The 16,996-nt window shown below is 46.0% G+C and overlaps 1 protein-coding gene across 1 annotated transcript in view; it reads left to right on the forward strand.

Annotated features, from left to right (window-relative positions):
* Window positions 1-16,996, forward strand: part of rft1 (RFT1 homolog) — a 142,472-nt gene that overhangs the window by 83,954 nt on the left and 41,522 nt on the right. Inside the window, exons 8-9 of the mRNA XM_078210042.1 lie at window positions 4,927-4,977; window positions 9,615-9,745. Of these exons, the coding sequence (XP_078066168.1) occupies window positions 4,927-4,977; window positions 9,615-9,745 (182 nt within the window). The remainder of the gene's footprint in view (window positions 1-4,926; window positions 4,978-9,614; window positions 9,746-16,996) is intronic.

The following is a 16,996-nucleotide window of genomic DNA, read 5'->3' on the forward strand; positions in this document are numbered from 1 at the left end:
TCCCAGGCTTTTCCCTGCAGCCCCTCTTAAACAAAGGCACAACATTTGCCACCTTCCAATCTTCAGGCACCCCACCTGTGACTATCGATGATTCAAATGGTAGTGGCCGTGGGTTTAGAACATAGAACATAGAACATTACAGCGCAGTACAGGCCCTTCGGCCCTCAATGTTGCGCCGACCAGTGAAACCAATCTAAAGCCCATCTAACCTGCACTATTCCAATGTCATCCATATGTTTATCCAATGACCATTTAAATGCCCTTAATGTTGGCGAGTCCACTACTGCTGCAGGTAGGGCATTCCATGCCCTTACTACTCTCTGAGTGAAGAACCTACCTCTGACATCTGTCCTATATCTATCACCCCTCAATTTAAAGCTATGTCCCCTCGTGCTAGCTATCACCATCAGAGGAAAAAGGCTCTCACTATCTACCCTATCTAATCCTCTGATCATCTTGTATGCCTCTATTAAGTCACCTCTTAACCTTCTTCTCTCTAATGTTCTCTCTAACAAAGTGGAGATGCCGGAGTTGGACTGGGGTAAACACAGTAAGAAGTTTAACAACACCAGGTTAAAGTCCAACAGGTTTATTTGGTAGCAAAAGCCACACAAGCTTTCGGAGCTCTAAGCCCCTTCTTCAGGTGAGTGGGAATTCTGTTCACAAACAGAGCATATAAAGACACAAACTCAATTTACATGAATAATGGTTGGAATGCGAATACTTACAACTAATCAAGTCTTTAAGAAACAAAACAATGTGAGTGGAGAGAGCTTCAAGACAGGCTAAAAAGATGTGTATTGTCTCCAGACAAGACAGCCAGTGAAACTCACTGCTTCCACATCCTTCCTATCTCCTCGATCGACAGTTCCGACGCGCCACAGCAAAAAACCGCACCGACCTCCTCAGAAGACAAACACGGGACACGGTGGACAGAGTACCCTTCGTTGTCCAGTACTTCCCCGGAGCGGAGAAGCTACGGCATCTCCTCCGGAGCCTTCAACGTGTCATTGATGAAGGCGAACATCTCGCCAAGGCCATCCCCACACCCCCACTTCTTGCCTTCAAACAGCCGCACAACCTCAAACAGACCATTGTCCGCAGGAAACTACCCAGCCTTCAGGAGAACTGTGACCACGACACCACACAACCCTGCCACAGCAACGTCTGCAAGACGTGCCGGATCATCGACACGGATGCCATCATCTCACGTGAGAACACCAGGTACATGGTACCTACTCTTGCAACTCGGTCAACGTTGTCTACCTGATACGCTGCAGGAAAGGATGTCCTGAGGCATGGTACATTGGGGAAACCATGCAGACGCTACGACAATGGATGAATGAACACCGCTCGACAATCACCAGGCAAGGCTGTTCTCTTCCTGTTGGGGAGCACTTCAGTGGTCACGGACATTCAGCCTCTGATCTTCGGGTAAACGTTCTCCAAGGCGGCCTTCACCACACACGACACCACAGGGTCGCTGAGCAGAAACTGGTAGCCAAGTTCCGCACACATGAGGACGGCCTAAACCGGGATGTTGGGTTCATGTCACACGATCAGTAACCCCCACAACTTGGCTGGATTTGCAAAATCTCACTAGCTGTCCTGTCTGGAGTCAATACACATCTCTTTAACCTGTGCTTAATGCTCTCTCCACTCACATTGTCTGTACCTTTAGGACTTGATTAGCTGTATTAGCATTGATTAGATTGATTAGCATTCCAATCATTATTCTGCAAATTGAGTTTGTGTCTCTGTATGCCCTGTTTGTGAGCACATCTTCCACTCCACCTGACGAAGGAGCAGCGCTCCGAAAGCTAGTGGCATTTGCTACCAAATAAACCTGTTGGACTTTAACCTGGTGTTGTTAGACTTCTTACTGGGGAATCTAGAGCCAGGGACACAGTCTCAGGATATGGGATAGACCGTTTAAGACTGAGATGAGGAAAGATTTATTCACTCAAAGGGTAGTGAAGCTGTGGAATTCTCTATCACAGAAGCCTGTGGAGACCAAGTCACTGATTATTCAAGAAAGAGATAGATTCTTTTTAGATTTTAATGGCATTAAGGGGGATGGGGAGAAAGCGGGAATATGGCATTAAATTGAGGATCAGCCATGATCATATTGAATGGCAGAGCAGGCTTGAAGGGCAGAATGGCCTTCTCCTGTGCCTAGTTTCTATAATCTTAAGACATAGGAACGGAAGTAGGTCATTTGGTCTATTGAGTCTGCCCTGCCATTCAATGAGATCGTGACTGATCTGATATAATCCTCAACTCCACTTTCCTGCCTGATCCCTGTAACCCTTGATTCCCTTACTGATTAAAACCTGTCTATCTCAGCCTTGAACATACTTAGCGACGCCGTCTCTACAGCTCTCTGCGGTAAAGAATTCCACAGATTCACTACCCTCTGACAAGAAATTCAAAGAACGGAACAAAGAACAGTACATCACAGGAACAGGCCCTTCGGCCCACCAAGCCTGCGCCGATCTCGTTGCCCTTTCTAAACCAATTGCCTGTATCCCTCTATTTCCTGTCTGTTCATGTGTCTATTCAGATAAGTCTTAAATGTGGCTAACGTAACTGCCTCAACCACCTCATTTGACAGTGCATTTCAGGCCCCCACCACCCTCTGTGTAAAAACAACTTCCCCCGCACATCTCTGTGGATCTTTTCCCCCCTTACCTTGAACTTGTGCCCCCTTGTAATTGTCATTTCTGCCCTGGAAAAAAGCTTCCAACTGTTCACCTTATCTATGCCCCTCATAATCTTATAAACTTCTATCAGGCCACCCCTCAGCTTCTATCTTTCCAGGGACAACAATCCCAGTTTATTCAATCTCTCCTCATAGCTAGTACCCTCCATACCAGGCAACATCCTGGTAAACCTTTCCTGCACTCTCTCCAAAGCCTCCACGTCCTTCTGGTAGTGTGGTGACCAGAATTGGACACAGTATTCCAAATGTGGCCTCACCAACGTTTTATACAGCTGTAACATAATTTGCCAACTTTTATACTCGATGCCCCGGCCGATGAAGGCAAGCGTGCCGTATGCTTTCTTCACCACCTTTTCCACTTGTGCTGCCACTTATAAGGATCTGTGGGCCTGTACTCCCAGATCTCTCTGAGTGTCTCTGCTCCTGATGGTTCTGCCATTTATTTTAAAGCTCCCACCTGAATTGGATCGACCAAAATGCATCACCTCGCATTTGTCTGGATTAAATTCCATCTGCCTTTTCTCCGCCCAGTCTTCCAGCCTATCAATATCCTGCTGTATTCTCTGACAATCTTCATCACTATCCGCAACTCCAGCAATCTTAGTATCATCCACAAACTTGCTAATCAGACCAGCTACGTTTTCTTCCAAGTCATTTATATATATTACAAAACAGCAGAGGTCCCAGCACTGATCCCACCACTAGTTACAGACCTCCATTCAGAAAAACACCCTTCCAATGCTACCCTCTGTCTTTTATGGCCAAGCCAGTTCTGAATCCATCTAGCTAGTTCACCCCTGATCCCGTGAGATTTAACCTTTTGCACCAGTCTGCTTTACTAAAGTCCATGTAGACAATATCCACGGCCCTTCCCTCGTCAATCATTTTTGTCACCTCCTCAAAAGACTCAATCAAATTAATGAGACATGACCTCCCTCGTACAAAACCATGCTGTCACTAATAAGACCATTCAGTTCCAGCTGTAAACTGGGAGACCTCCCCTCCTCATCATTGGCAGTGTACTCCCCTGCCCCCCACACACACACACCCACACACACACTCCCACGCACACCGACACCCACACACACACCCACACACACACCCACACCCCCACACACACACCCCCACACACACACCCCCACACACACCCACACAGACACACATCCAGCCACCCACACACACGCGCACACACAGACACACACTCACACACACATGCACGCACACACACACATGACAATAGGGGTCGCCAATCGCTCCCCGTGCTGGTCTCCCTCTCCCAGATCTAGTTCGGCCCCAAGTGGTTTGGAAGGTAGCAAATGTAGCGCTATAATTCATGAAAGGAGAGAGAGATCAACAGGCAACTACAGACCTGTTAACCTTGCATCACTCACCGGGAGGATACCGGAAACTGTTATTGAGGAAGTCTTAACAAAATGCTGAGAAATGCATAGTGTGACCAAACAAAGGCAACATGGTTTTATTAAAGGGCAGCCATGCTTCAAAACATTTTAAACAATTTTTTGAGTAACTAGTGGTGTAAATAAAATGGAACCAGTAGATATCGCGTACTTGTATTTCCAAAAGGCAGTTGATAAAGTGCCATATAAAAGATTGCACAGTCAGAAAACAAAGGGGAGGCTAAACCAGGTATTTTCCAGTTGGCAGGTTGTAACTACTAGAGTGCTGTCTTGATCAGTGCTGAGGCCTCAGCTATTATAATTGATATCAATGACTTAGACATACCGTGTAGTGTATCTAAGTTTACTGACAATACAAATGGTGGGAATGTAATTAGTGAGGAGAATAGTAAAAGGCTGCAGGTTGAGTAAGTGGGCAACAAGGTGGCAACTGAAGTATAATGTAGAGAAACATGAAGTTATTCACTTTTGTCATATGAACAGTAAAGCAAAATGATTTTAAAAAGATTTGAAACTTGTAAATGTTGATGTTCAGAGGGATTTGGGTGTACCTGTACAAGGAACACAATAATATGCAGGTGTAGCAAACAATTTGTTTTATTTATTATTATATTCATGGGATATGGAATTAGGAAGGCAAATGGCATGTTCTCTTTATTGCAGGGGGTTTGAGGTACAGTAATGAAGATGTCTTGCTACAATTGCTATATCCACAGTAAAACCACAAATAATCCTGGTACCTGTGACAGGCTTTTATAATCCTTTGATATTCTGTTTGTATTACAGGTGAACGATACGTCATGACTTTTCTAAATGTGCTAAATTTTGGAGAACAAGGTGTGTTCATTATTTTCTGGGTGCAGTTTGTCCAATTGAAATTTGCATGTTTTATTACAAAGCTGGACTATAGCGCTTGTAATGATGCTCTTCTGTTTTAGTGACGATATCCCAATGTGAAACCTGTATTCCTAATCTGTCACCTTGGCTCACTGTCAGCTGTGAACCCAAGATGGTAGAACTGAACACATCATTTTGGCTTGGAACTAAGTGCCATGCGAGTGATTGCAGGCTCCCTAGTGTCATGTGCAATTCAAGGGTCATTTAGCCACACTCTGGGTCAGAGTGGGAAAGAGTGGGTCCCTCTCGGTCAAGGGTCAGATTAAGAATAGTCCCTGAAAGGAATGATAAGTGGATTTTAGGAACTGTGAATCTCACTTGTTGAGATTGGCCGGAGGCTTTGAATTGCGCGGTGATGTTTTCAGACTGTTCACTGCATCCAGCAGAAATGATGACTGTTTTCCTGAAGCAGTGGGTGGTGGAGAGAAAGGATCTCAAACCCCAGCCAATATCTGTCCCATAGTTTATGCTGTTCCTATTCCGATCTCACAGACTCTTCCTTGAGCTGAGCCCAGCCCTCAGGGGAAGGCAGACAATACAACACAGAGTCACAGAGCTTTACAGCATGGAAACAGGCCCTTCGGCCCAACTTGTCCATGCCACCCTTTTGTTTTTAACCCCTAAGCTAGTCCCAATTGCCCACGTTTGGCCCATATCCCTCTATCCCCATCTTACACATGTAACTGTCTAAACACTTTTTAAAATTGTACCCACCTCTACTACTGCCTCTGGCAGCTTGTTCCAGACACTCACCACCCTCTGTGTGAAACAATTGCCCCTCTGGACCCTTTTGTATCTCTCCCCTCTCACCTTAAACCTCTGCCCTCTCGTTTTAGACTCCCCAACCTTTGGGAAAAGATATTGACTATCCAGCTGATCTTTGCTCCTCATTATTTTATAGGCCTCTATAAGATCACCCCTCAGCCTTCTATGCTCCAGAGGAAAAAGTCCCAGTCTATCCAGCCTCTCCTTATAACTCAAACCATCAAGTCTCGGTAGCATCCTAGTAAATGGATGGCATCCTAGTAAATGATGGCATCTATCCTAGACTGCTCAGGGAGACAAGAGATGTAATTGCTGGGCCTCTGACGGAAATCTTTGTCTCTTCATTGGACACAGGTGAGGTCCCTGAGGATTGGAGGATAGCGAATGTGGTACCGTTATTTAAGAAGGGTAGCAGGGATAACCCGGGTCATTATAGGCCAGTGAGCTTGACGTCCCGTGATAGGGAAGTTGTTGGAGAGGATTCTCAGAGACAGGATGTATGCGCATTTAGAACGGAACAATCTCATTAGTGACAGACAGCATGGTTTTGTAAGAGGGAGGTTGTGCCTTACAAATTTGGTGGCGTTTTTTGAGGAAGTGACAAAAACGGTTGACGAAGGAAGCGTCGTGGATGTCGTCTATATGGATTTCAGTAAGGTATTTGACAAAGTCCCTCGTGGCAGCTTGGTTAAGAAGGTTAAGGCTCATGGGATACAAGGAGAGGTGGCTAGATGGGTAGAGAACTGGCTTGGCCACAGGAGACAGAGGGTAGCAGTCGAAGGGTCTTTTTCCGGCTGAAGGTCTGTGACCAGTGGTGTTCCGCAGGGCTCTGTACTGGGACCTCTGCTATTTGTGATATATAAATGATTTGGAAGAAGGTGTAGCTGGTGCTATCTGCAAGTTTGCAGATGACACGAAGATGGCTAGACTTGCGGATAGCGATGAACATTGTCGGACAATACAGCAGGATATAGATAGACTGGAAAATTGGGCGGAGAAATGGCAGATGGAATTTAATCCAGATAAATGCGAAGTGATGCATTTTGGAAGAACTAATGTAGGGGGGAGTTATACAATAAATGGCAGAGCCATCAAGAGTATAGAAACACAGAGGGACCTAGGTGTGCAAGTCCACAAATCCTTGAAGGTGGCAGCACAGGTGGAGAAGGTGGTGAAGAAGGCATACGGGGTATGCTTGCCTTTATAGGACGTGGTATAGAGTATAAAAGCTGGAGTCTGATGTTGCAGTTGTATAGAACGCTGGTTAGGCCACATTTGGAGTACTGCGTCCAGTTCTGGTCGCCGCATTACCAGAAGGACGTGGGGGCTTTAGAGAGAGTGCAGAGAAGGTTTACCAGGATGTTGCCTGGTATGGAGGGTCTTAGCTATGAGGAGAGATTGAGTAAACTGGGTTTGTTCTCCCTGGAAAGACGGAGAATCAGGGAAGACCTAATAGAGGTGTACAAAATTATGAAGGGTATAGATAGAGTGAACAGTGGGAAGCTTTTACCCAGGTCGGAGGTGACGATCATGAGGGGTCACGGGCTCAAGGTGAGAGGGGCGAGATATAACTCAGATATCAGAGGGACGTTTTTTACACAGAGAGCGGTGGGGGCCTGGAATGCGCTGTCAAGTTGGGTGGTGAAGGCAGACACGCTGGCATCGTTTAAGACTTACCTGGATAGTCACATGAGCAGTCTGGGAATGGAGGGATACAAACGAATGGTCTAGTTGGACCAATGAGCGGCACAAGCTTGGAGGGCTGAAGGGCCTGTTTCTTGTGCTGTACTGTTCTTTGTTCTTTGTTCTTTTAAATCTTTTCTGCACTCTTTCTAGTTTAATAATATTCTTTCTATAATAGGGTGACCAGAACTGTACACCGTATTCCAAGTGTGGCCTTACCAATGTCTTGTACAACTTCAACAAGACATTCCAACTCCTGTATTCAATGTTCTGACCAATGAAACCAAGCATGCCGAATGCCTTCTTCACCACTCTGTCCACCTATGCCTCCACTTTCAAGGAGCTATGAACATGTACCCTTAGATCTCTTTGTTCTGTAACTCTCCCCAATGCCCTACCATTAAGGTAATGCATTTTGGAAGGTCTAATGCAGATAGGAAATATACAGTAAATGGCAGAACCCTTAAGAGCATTGATAGGCAAAGTGATCTGGGTGTACAGTTACACAGGTCACTGAAAGTGGCAATGCAGGTGGAGAAGGTAGTCAAGAAGGCATACGGCATGCTTGCTTTCATCGGCCGGGGCATTGAGTTTAAAAATTGGCAAGTCATGTTGCAACTTTATGGAACCTTAGTTAGGCTGCACTTGGAATATAGTGTTCAATTCTGGTCGCCACCTACCAGAAGGGTGTGGAGACTTTGGAGAGGGTAAAGAAAAGAATTACCAGGATGTTGCCTGGTATGGAGGGCATTAATTATGAGGAGAGGTTGGAGAAACTTGGTTTGTTCTCACTGGAGCGACGGAGCTTGAGAGGAGACCTGATAGAAGTCTACAAGATGATGAGAGGTATGGACAGAGTGGATAGTCAGAAGCTTTTTCCCAGGGTGGAAGAGTCAATTACTAGGGGGCATAGGTGCGAGGGGCAAGGTTTAAAGGAGATGTACGAGGCAGATTTTTTTACACAGAGTGTGGTTGGTGCCTGGAACATGTTGCCGGGGGAGGTAATGGAAGCGGTTACGGTAGTGACTTTTAAGGTGCATCTTGACAAGTACATGAATGGGATGGGAATAGAGGGATACGGTCCCCGGAAGGGTAGGGGGTTTTAGTTAAGTCGGGCAGCATGGTCGGTGCAGGCATGGAGGGACGAAGGGCATGTTCCTGTGCTGTAATTTTCTTTGTTCCTTGTTCTTTGTTATTAACTGAGTAAGTCCTGTCCTGGTTTTCGACCAAAATGCATCACCTCGCATTTGTCTAAATTAAACTCCATCTGCCATTTGTCAGCCTACTGGCCCAATGATCAAGATCCTGCTGCAATCCTCGATAACTTTCTTCACTGTCCACTATGCCACCAATCTTGATGTCATCTGCAAACTTACTAACCATGTCTCCTAAATTCTCATCTAATCAATAATATAAATGACAAATAACAGTGGACCCAGCACTGATCTCTGAGGTACACCGCTGGTCGCAGGCCTCCAGTTTGAAAAACAACCCTCTACAACCACCCTCTGTCTTCTGTTATCCAGCCAATTTTGTTTCCATTTCGCTACCTCACCCTGGATTCCGTGAGATTTACCCTTACGCAACAATCTACCATGCGGTACCTTGTCAAAGGCCTTGCTAAAGTCCATGTAGACAACATCAACTGCACTGCCCTCATCTACCTTCTTGGTTACCCGTTCAAAAAACTCAATGAAATTTGTGAGACATGATTTTCCACTCACAAAGCCATGCTGACTGTCCCGAATCAGTCCTTACCTCTTTAAATGCCTGTAGATCCTGTCTCTCAGAATTCCTTCTAACAACTTACCCACTACCGATGTGAGGCTCACTGGCCTGTAGTTCCCAGGCTTTTCCCTGCAGCCCTTTTTAAACAAAGGCACAACATTTGCCACCCTCCAATCTTCAGGCATCTCACCTGTGGCTGTCAATGATTCAAATATCTCTGCTCGGGGACCCGCAATTTCCTCCCTAGCCTCCCACAATGCCCTGGGATACATTTCACCAGGTCCCAGTGATTTATCTACCTTGATGCGTTTTAAGACTTCCAGTACCTCCTTCTCTGTTATATGTACACTCCTCGCATTTCCATCTGGTGGCTGGTTGTTAATTGGTGCTCTTTGGTGCAGGTGTGTATGACATTGTGAATAATCTGGGGTCGCTGGTGGCCAGATTTCTCTTCCTTCCCATTGAGGAAAGCTTCTACGTTTTCTTCGTCAAAGTGCTTGAGCGAGGGAAGGACATTGGACACCAGAAACAGGTAACGTGTTGTTGCTCCTAGTGCTGTACTGTGTTGTCCTGTCTCGGGGCCCACTTACTCTCCTGATATAAGTAGGTTTGTTGCATCTCTCTTCAATAAAGAAGGTGATTTTAAAAAAAATGTGAGCTCAACTGATGTGGGAATAGCTGGTGATGATGAGCTGCCTTCTTGAACCGCTGCAGTCTATATTTTAATGTTGCTATAGAGGCGGAAACAATAGCTATATTAGATAGAATAAAGAAAGTAGAAAAAGCCCCTGATCTGGATGGGATAGAACGCATGCTGACAGGGTGGAAATACTGGAGACTCTGGCCGCAGTCCTCCAATCCTCCTTGGGTTTGAGTGGTGCCAGAGGATTGAAGGATTGCAAACATTGCACTTATGTTTAAAAAGAGGAAAAAGATAAGCCTCGTAACTATTCCCACGGGAAGTAGTTGATGCCAAAACATTGAATGTATTCAAGAAGCAGCTGGATATCGCACTTGGGGTGAATGGGATCAAACGTTATGGGGAGAAAGCAGGATTAGGCTATTAAATTGGCTGTGATCGTGATGAATGGTGGAGCAGGCTCAAAGGGCCAAATGGCCTCCTTCTGCTCCTATTTTCTGTGTTTCTATGTTTCTACCATGTTACCAGGCCAACTAGGGATGGGCAATGAATGCTGGCCAGCCAGCAACGCCCATGTCCCACGAGTGAATTTTTAAAAAGTCAGCCTAACACCAGTAGTGGAAAAACCTTTAGAGACATTAATCCAGGACAAAATTATTTGATATTTGGAAAAATCTGAGGGAATAAATGGGAAAGTCAGCACAAGTTTATTGAAGACAGATTGAGTTCTTTCATGAATCTCTCTTCTGGTTGATGGAGAGGGTTGATGAGGGTAAAGCCCTCGATGTTGTGTATATGGACTTTTCAAAAGGTGTTTGACAAATGCCACCTGCCAGATTTGTTAGCAAAATTGAAGGCCTTGGGATTAAAGAGCTAGTGACTGTGGATACAAAAAGCAGCAAGTGGTGGTGAGCGCTGGTTTTTCAGACCAGAGGGAAGTATATTGTGGGATTTCCCAGGATGAATAATGGGACCATTGCCTTTTTGAGATATATTAATAACTTAGTCTGGGGTATTAGAGCATAATTTCAAAGTTTACAGATAATGTATAACTGAAAACTGCAGGAATCAGTGGAGAATACAGTAACAAACTTCAGGAGGACAAACTGGGGAAATGGGCAGACACATAGAAACATAGAAAAACTACAGCACAAACAGGCCCTTCGGCCCCACAAGTTGTGCCGAACATATCCCTACCTTCTAGGCCTACCTATAACCCCCGATCCTATTAAGTCCCATGTACTCATCCAGGAATCTCTTAAAAGTCCCTATTGAGTTTGCCTCCACCACCACTGACGGCAGCCGATTCCACTCACCCACCACCCTCTGTGTGAAAAACTGCCCCCAAACATTTCCCCTGTACCTACCCCCCAGCACCTTAAACCTGTGTCCTCTCGTAGCAGCCATTTCCACCCTGGGAAAAAGCCTCTGAGAGTCCACCCGATCAGTGTGTGAGATGGTCAGTGTGTGTGAGATGGTCAGTGTGTGTGAGATGGTCAGTGTGTGTGAGATGGTCAGTGTGTGTGAGAGGGTCAGTGTGTGTGAGAGGGTCAGTGTGTGTGAGAGGGTCAGTGTGTGTGAGAGGGTCAGTGTGTGTGAGAGGGTCAGTGTGTGTGAGAGGGTCAGTGTGTGTGAGAGGGTCAGTGTGTGTGAGAGGGTCAGTGTGTGTGAGGGTCAGTGTGTGAGAGTGTCAGTGTGTAAATCTCCTCTGCACCCGTTCTATGGCTTCCACATCCTTTCTGTAATGAGGCGACCAGAACTGAGCACAGTACTCCAGGTGGGGTCTGACCAGGGTCCTATACAGCTGCAGCATTATCTCCCGATTTCTAAACTCAATTCCTCTATTGATGAAGGCCAGTATTCCATACGCCTTTTAACCACGGCCTCATCTATAACCCTCTATCTTACTGACCTCCAGGAACCTATCCAAAAGTCTCTTGAAAGACTCCATCGAATCTGCTTCCACCACCACTACCGGCAGCTGATTCCACGCACCCTCCACCCTCCTTCCAATTTACTCCTCTAATTTGCTGCCTTATGTCTTCATATTTCCTCTTACTCCATATAAACGCTTTTCTAGCTTGCCTGATCCTCTCTTTTTCCAATGCAAGCATAAAGGAGATAGAGTTATGATCGCTATCCCCAAGATGCTCTCCCACTGAGAGATCTGACACCTGTCCAGGTTCATTGGTCAGTATCAGATCAGGTCCAGCCTCTCCTCTTGTAGGCTTGTCCACATGCTGTGTCAGGAAACCCTCCTGAACACACCTAACGAACTCCTCCCCATCCAATCCCCTTATGGCAGATGAAATTTAGTGCAGATGTGTCAAGTAATATCTTTTAGAACATAGAAAAGCTACAGCACAAACAGGCCCTTTGGCCCACAAGTTGTGCCGAACAATTTCCTTACCTTCTCGGCTCATCTATAACCCTCTATCTTACTGACCTCCAGGAACCTATCCAAAAGTCTCTTAAAAGACTCCATCGAATCTGCTTCCACCACCACTACCGGCAGCTGATTCCACGCACCCACCACCCTCTGAGTGAAAAACTTACCCCTAACATCTCCTCTATACCTACTCTCCAGCACCCTAAACCTGTGGCCTCTCGTGACAACCATTTCAGCCCTGGGTAAAAGCCTCTGAGAATCCACTCTATCAATACCTCTCAACATCTTATACACCTCTATCAGGTCACCTCTCATCCTTCGCCTCTCCAAGGAGAAAAGACCTAGCTCTCTCAACTTATCCTCATGAGGCATACCACTTAATCCCGGCAACATCCTCGTAAATCTCCTCTGCACCCGTTCTATGGCTTCCACATCCTTTCTGTAATGAGGCGACCAGAACTGGGCACAGTACTCCAGGTGGGGTCTGACCAGGGTCCTATACAGCTGCAGCATTATCTCCCGATTTCTAAACTCAATTCCTCTATTGATGAAGGCCAGTATTCCATACGCCTTTTAACCACAGCCTCTGCCTGCAACGCCGCTTTGAGCGTCTTATGAACCCGGTCCCCAAGATCCCTCTGTTCTTCCACACTGCCAAGCGTCTTACCCTTAATATTATATTCTTCCATCCTATTCGACCTGCCAAAATGAACCACCACACACTTATCTGGGTTGAAGTCCATCTGCCACTTCTCCACCCAGTCTTGCATCTTATCTATGTCTCGTTGCAACTGCTGACATCCCTCTACACGATCCACAACACCTCCAACCTTTGTGTCATCAGCAAACTTGCCAACCCATCCTTCCACTTCCTCATCCAGGTCATTTATAAAAATCACAAAGAGCAAAGGTCCCAGAACAGATCCCTGGGGCATCCCACTGGTGACCGACCTCCACTCTGAAAAAGACCCATCTACAACCACTCTTTGCCTTCTGCGGGCAAGCCAGTTCTGAATCCACAAAGCAACTTCCCCTTGTATCCCATGCCCCTTCACTTTCTCAATGAGCCTTGCATGGGGCACCACTTTCTCAAACGCCTTGCTGAAATCCATATAAACCACATCTACCGCTCTTCCCCCGTCTAAGTGTCTAGTCATATCTTCAAAAAACTTAATCAGAGTCGTAAGGCATGATCTGCCTCGGACAAAGCCGTGCTGGCTACTTCTGATCATACTATTCCTTTCCAAATGTTCATAAATCCTGCCTCTCAGGATCTTCTCCATCAACTTACCTACCACTGAGGTTAGACTCACCAGTCTATAATTTCCTGGGCTATCTCTTCTCCCTTTCTTGAATAACGGAACCACATCCGCCATCCTCCAATCCTCCGGAACCTCTCCCGTCTCCATTGATGACGCAAAGATCATCGCCAGAGGATCAGCAATCTCTTCCCTCGCCTCCCACAGTAACCTGGGGTACCTCCCATCCGGTCCCGGCGGTTTATCTAACTTGGTGCTTTTCAACAGCTCCAACAAATCCTCTTTCCTAATGCCCACATGCTCAATCTTCTCAGTCCACTGCAAGTCTGCACTGCAACTACCAAGGTCCTTTTCCACTGTGAATACTGAAGCAAAGTATTCATTGAGTACCTCTGCTATTTCAACCGGTTCAATACAGACTTTCCCACCGTCACATTTGATAGGTCCTACTCCTTCACATCTTATCCTCTTGCTCTTCACATACTTGTAGAATGCCTTGGGGTTTTCCTTTATCCTGCCTGCCAAGGCCTTCTCATGTCCCCTCCTGGCTCTTCTAATTTCCCTCTTTAGTTCCTTCCTACTAGTCATATACTCTTCTAGATTTCTAACATTATCTAGCTCCCTGAACTTTTTGTAGGCTTTTCTTTTCTTCCTGACTAAATCCGTTACAGCTTTCGTGCACCACGGTTCCTGTAACCTACCATAACTCCCCTGTCGCACCGGAACATTGCCGTGCAGAGCTCCAGACAAATTTTCCTTGAAAATTTGCCACATTTCTTCCGTACATTTCCCTGAGATAACCTCCATCCAATTTATGCCTCTAATTTCCTGCCTAATAGCATCATAGTTGCCCTTACTCCAGATAAATCCTGCTTAGGAGTGAAAGTAATAGGGCAATTGTTATGGGGGATTTTAACTTGACTAATATTGACTGGAATTGTTATAGCTCTAGCTCGTTAGAGGGGTCAGTTTTTGTTCAAAGCGTGCAGGAAGGTTTTTTGACTCAGTATGTAGACAGGCCAACTAGAGGTGAGGCTATATTGGATCTGGTGCTGGGAAATGAGCCAGACCAGGTGCTAGACTTGGAAGTTGGTGTGCATTTTGGTGATAGTGACCACAATTCGGTTACGTTCACCTTAGTGATGGAAAGGGATAGGCATGAACCTCGGGCCAGTGGTTTTAGCTGGGGGAAGGGTAATTATGAGGCTATTAGGAGAGAATTAGGAAACATAGGTTGGACTAGGAGATTACAGGGACTGGGAACGTCCGACATGTGGAGTTTTTTCAAGGAGCAGCTACTGCGAGTCTGTGATAGGTATGTCCCTGTCAGGCAAGGAGGAATTGGTAGGGCTAGGGAACCGTGGTGCACCAAAAAAGTTTCTTTGTTGGTTAAAAAGAAAAAGGAGGCTTATGTTCGGATGAGACGTGAGCACTCGGGTAGTGCACTAGAAAGCTTTAGATTGGCTAAGAGGGAGTTGAAGAGCGAGCTTAGAAGGGCTAAAAGGGGACATGAGAAGACTTTGGCGGATAGGGTTAAAGAGAATCCTAAGGCGTTCTATAGGTATGTCAAGAACAGAAGGTTGGTTAGGGCAAGTTTAGGGCCAGTTATAGATGGCAGAGGGAAGTTATGTGTGGAACCGGAGGAGATTGGTGAAGCATTGAACCAATATTTCTCTTCGGTGTTCACGCAAGGGGACATGAATATAGCTGAGGAGGACACTGGGTTGCAGGGGAGTAGAATAGACAGTATTACAGTTGATAAGGAGGATGTGCAGGATATTCTGGAGGGTCTGAAAATAGATAAATCCCCTGGTCCGGATGGGATTTATCCAAGGATTCTCTGGGAGGCAAGAGAAGTGATTGCAGAGCCTCTGGCTCTGATCTTCAGGTCGTCGTTGGCCTCTGGTATAGTACCAGAAGATTGGAGGTTAGCGAATGTTGTCCCATTGTTTAAGAAGGGGAACAGAGACTTCCCCGGGAATTATAGACCGGTGAGTCTCACTTCTGTTGTCGGCAAGATGTTGGAAAAAATTATAAGGGATAGGATTTATAGTTATTTGGAGAGTAATGAATTGATAGGTGATAGTCAGCATGGTTTTGTGGCAGGTAGGTCGTGCCTTACTAACCTTATTGAGTTTTTTGAGAAAGTGACCAAGGAGGTGGATGGGGGCAAGGCAGTGGGCGTGGTATATATGGATTTTAGTAAGGCGTTTGATAAGGTTCACCATGGTAGGCTTCTGCAGAAAATGCAGATGTATGGGATTGGGGGTGATCTAGGAAATTGGATCAGGAATTGGCTAGCGGATAGGAAACAGAGGGTGGTGGTTGATAGTAAATATTCATCATGGAGTGCGGTTACAAGTGGTGTACCTCAGGGATCTGTTTTGGGGCCACTGCTGTTTGTAATATTTATTAATGATCTGGATGAGGGTATAGTTGGGTGGATTAGCAAATTTGCTGATGACACCAAAGTCGGTGGTGTGGTAGACAGTGAGGAAGGGTGTCGTAGTTTGCAGGAAGACTTAGACAGGTTGCAAAGTTGGGCCGAGAGGTGGCGGATGGAGTTTAATGCGGAGAAGTGTGAGGTAATTCACTTTGGTAGGAATAACAGATGTGTTGAGTATAGGGCTAACGGGAGGACTTTGAATAGTGTGGAGGAGCAGAGGGATCTAGGTGTATGTGTGCATAGATCCCTGAAAGTTGGGAATCAAGTAGATAAGGTTGTTAAGAAGGCATATGGTGTCTTGGCGTTTATTGGTAGGGGGATTGAATTTAGGAGTCGTAGCGTTATGTTGCAACTGTACACAACTCTGGTGCGGCCGCACTTGGAGTACTGTGTGCAGTTCTGGTCCCCACATTACAGGAAGGATGTGGAGGCTTTGGAGAGGGTGCAGAGGAGGTTTACCAGGATGTTGCCTGGTATGGAGGGGAGATCCTATGAGGAGAGGCTGAGGGATTTGGGATTGTTTTCGCTGGAAAGGCGGCGGCTAAGAGGGGATCTTATTGAAACATATAAGATGATTAGAGGTTTAGATAGGGTGGATAGTGATAGCCTTTTTCCTCTGATGGAGAAATCCAGCACGAGGGGGCATGGCTTTAAATTGAGGGGGGGTAGTTATAGAACCGATGTCAGGGGTAGGTTCTTTACCCAGAGGGTGGTGAGGGATTGGAATGCCCTGCCAGCATCAGTAGTAAATGCGCCTAGTTTGGGGGCGTTTAAGAGATCCGTAGATAGGTTCATGGACGAAAAGAAATTGGTTTAGGTTGGAGGGTCACAGTTTTTTTTTTTAACTGGTCGGTGCAACATCGTGGGCCGAAGGGCCTGTTCTGCGCTGTAATGTTCTATGTTCTATGTTCTATGTTTTAAACACTTTCCTTGCTCGGCTGATCCTATCTCTCTCCAATGCTAGTGTAAAGGAGATAGAGTTCTGATCACTATCCCCAAAATGCTCTCCCACTGACAGATCTGACACCTGCCCAGGTTCATTCCCTCAT

Source organism: Mustelus asterias, chromosome 3 (genome assembly GCF_964213995.1).
Source record: "Mustelus asterias chromosome 3, sMusAst1.hap1.1, whole genome shotgun sequence".
NCBI lineage: Eukaryota > Metazoa > Chordata > Chondrichthyes > Carcharhiniformes > Triakidae > Mustelus > Mustelus asterias.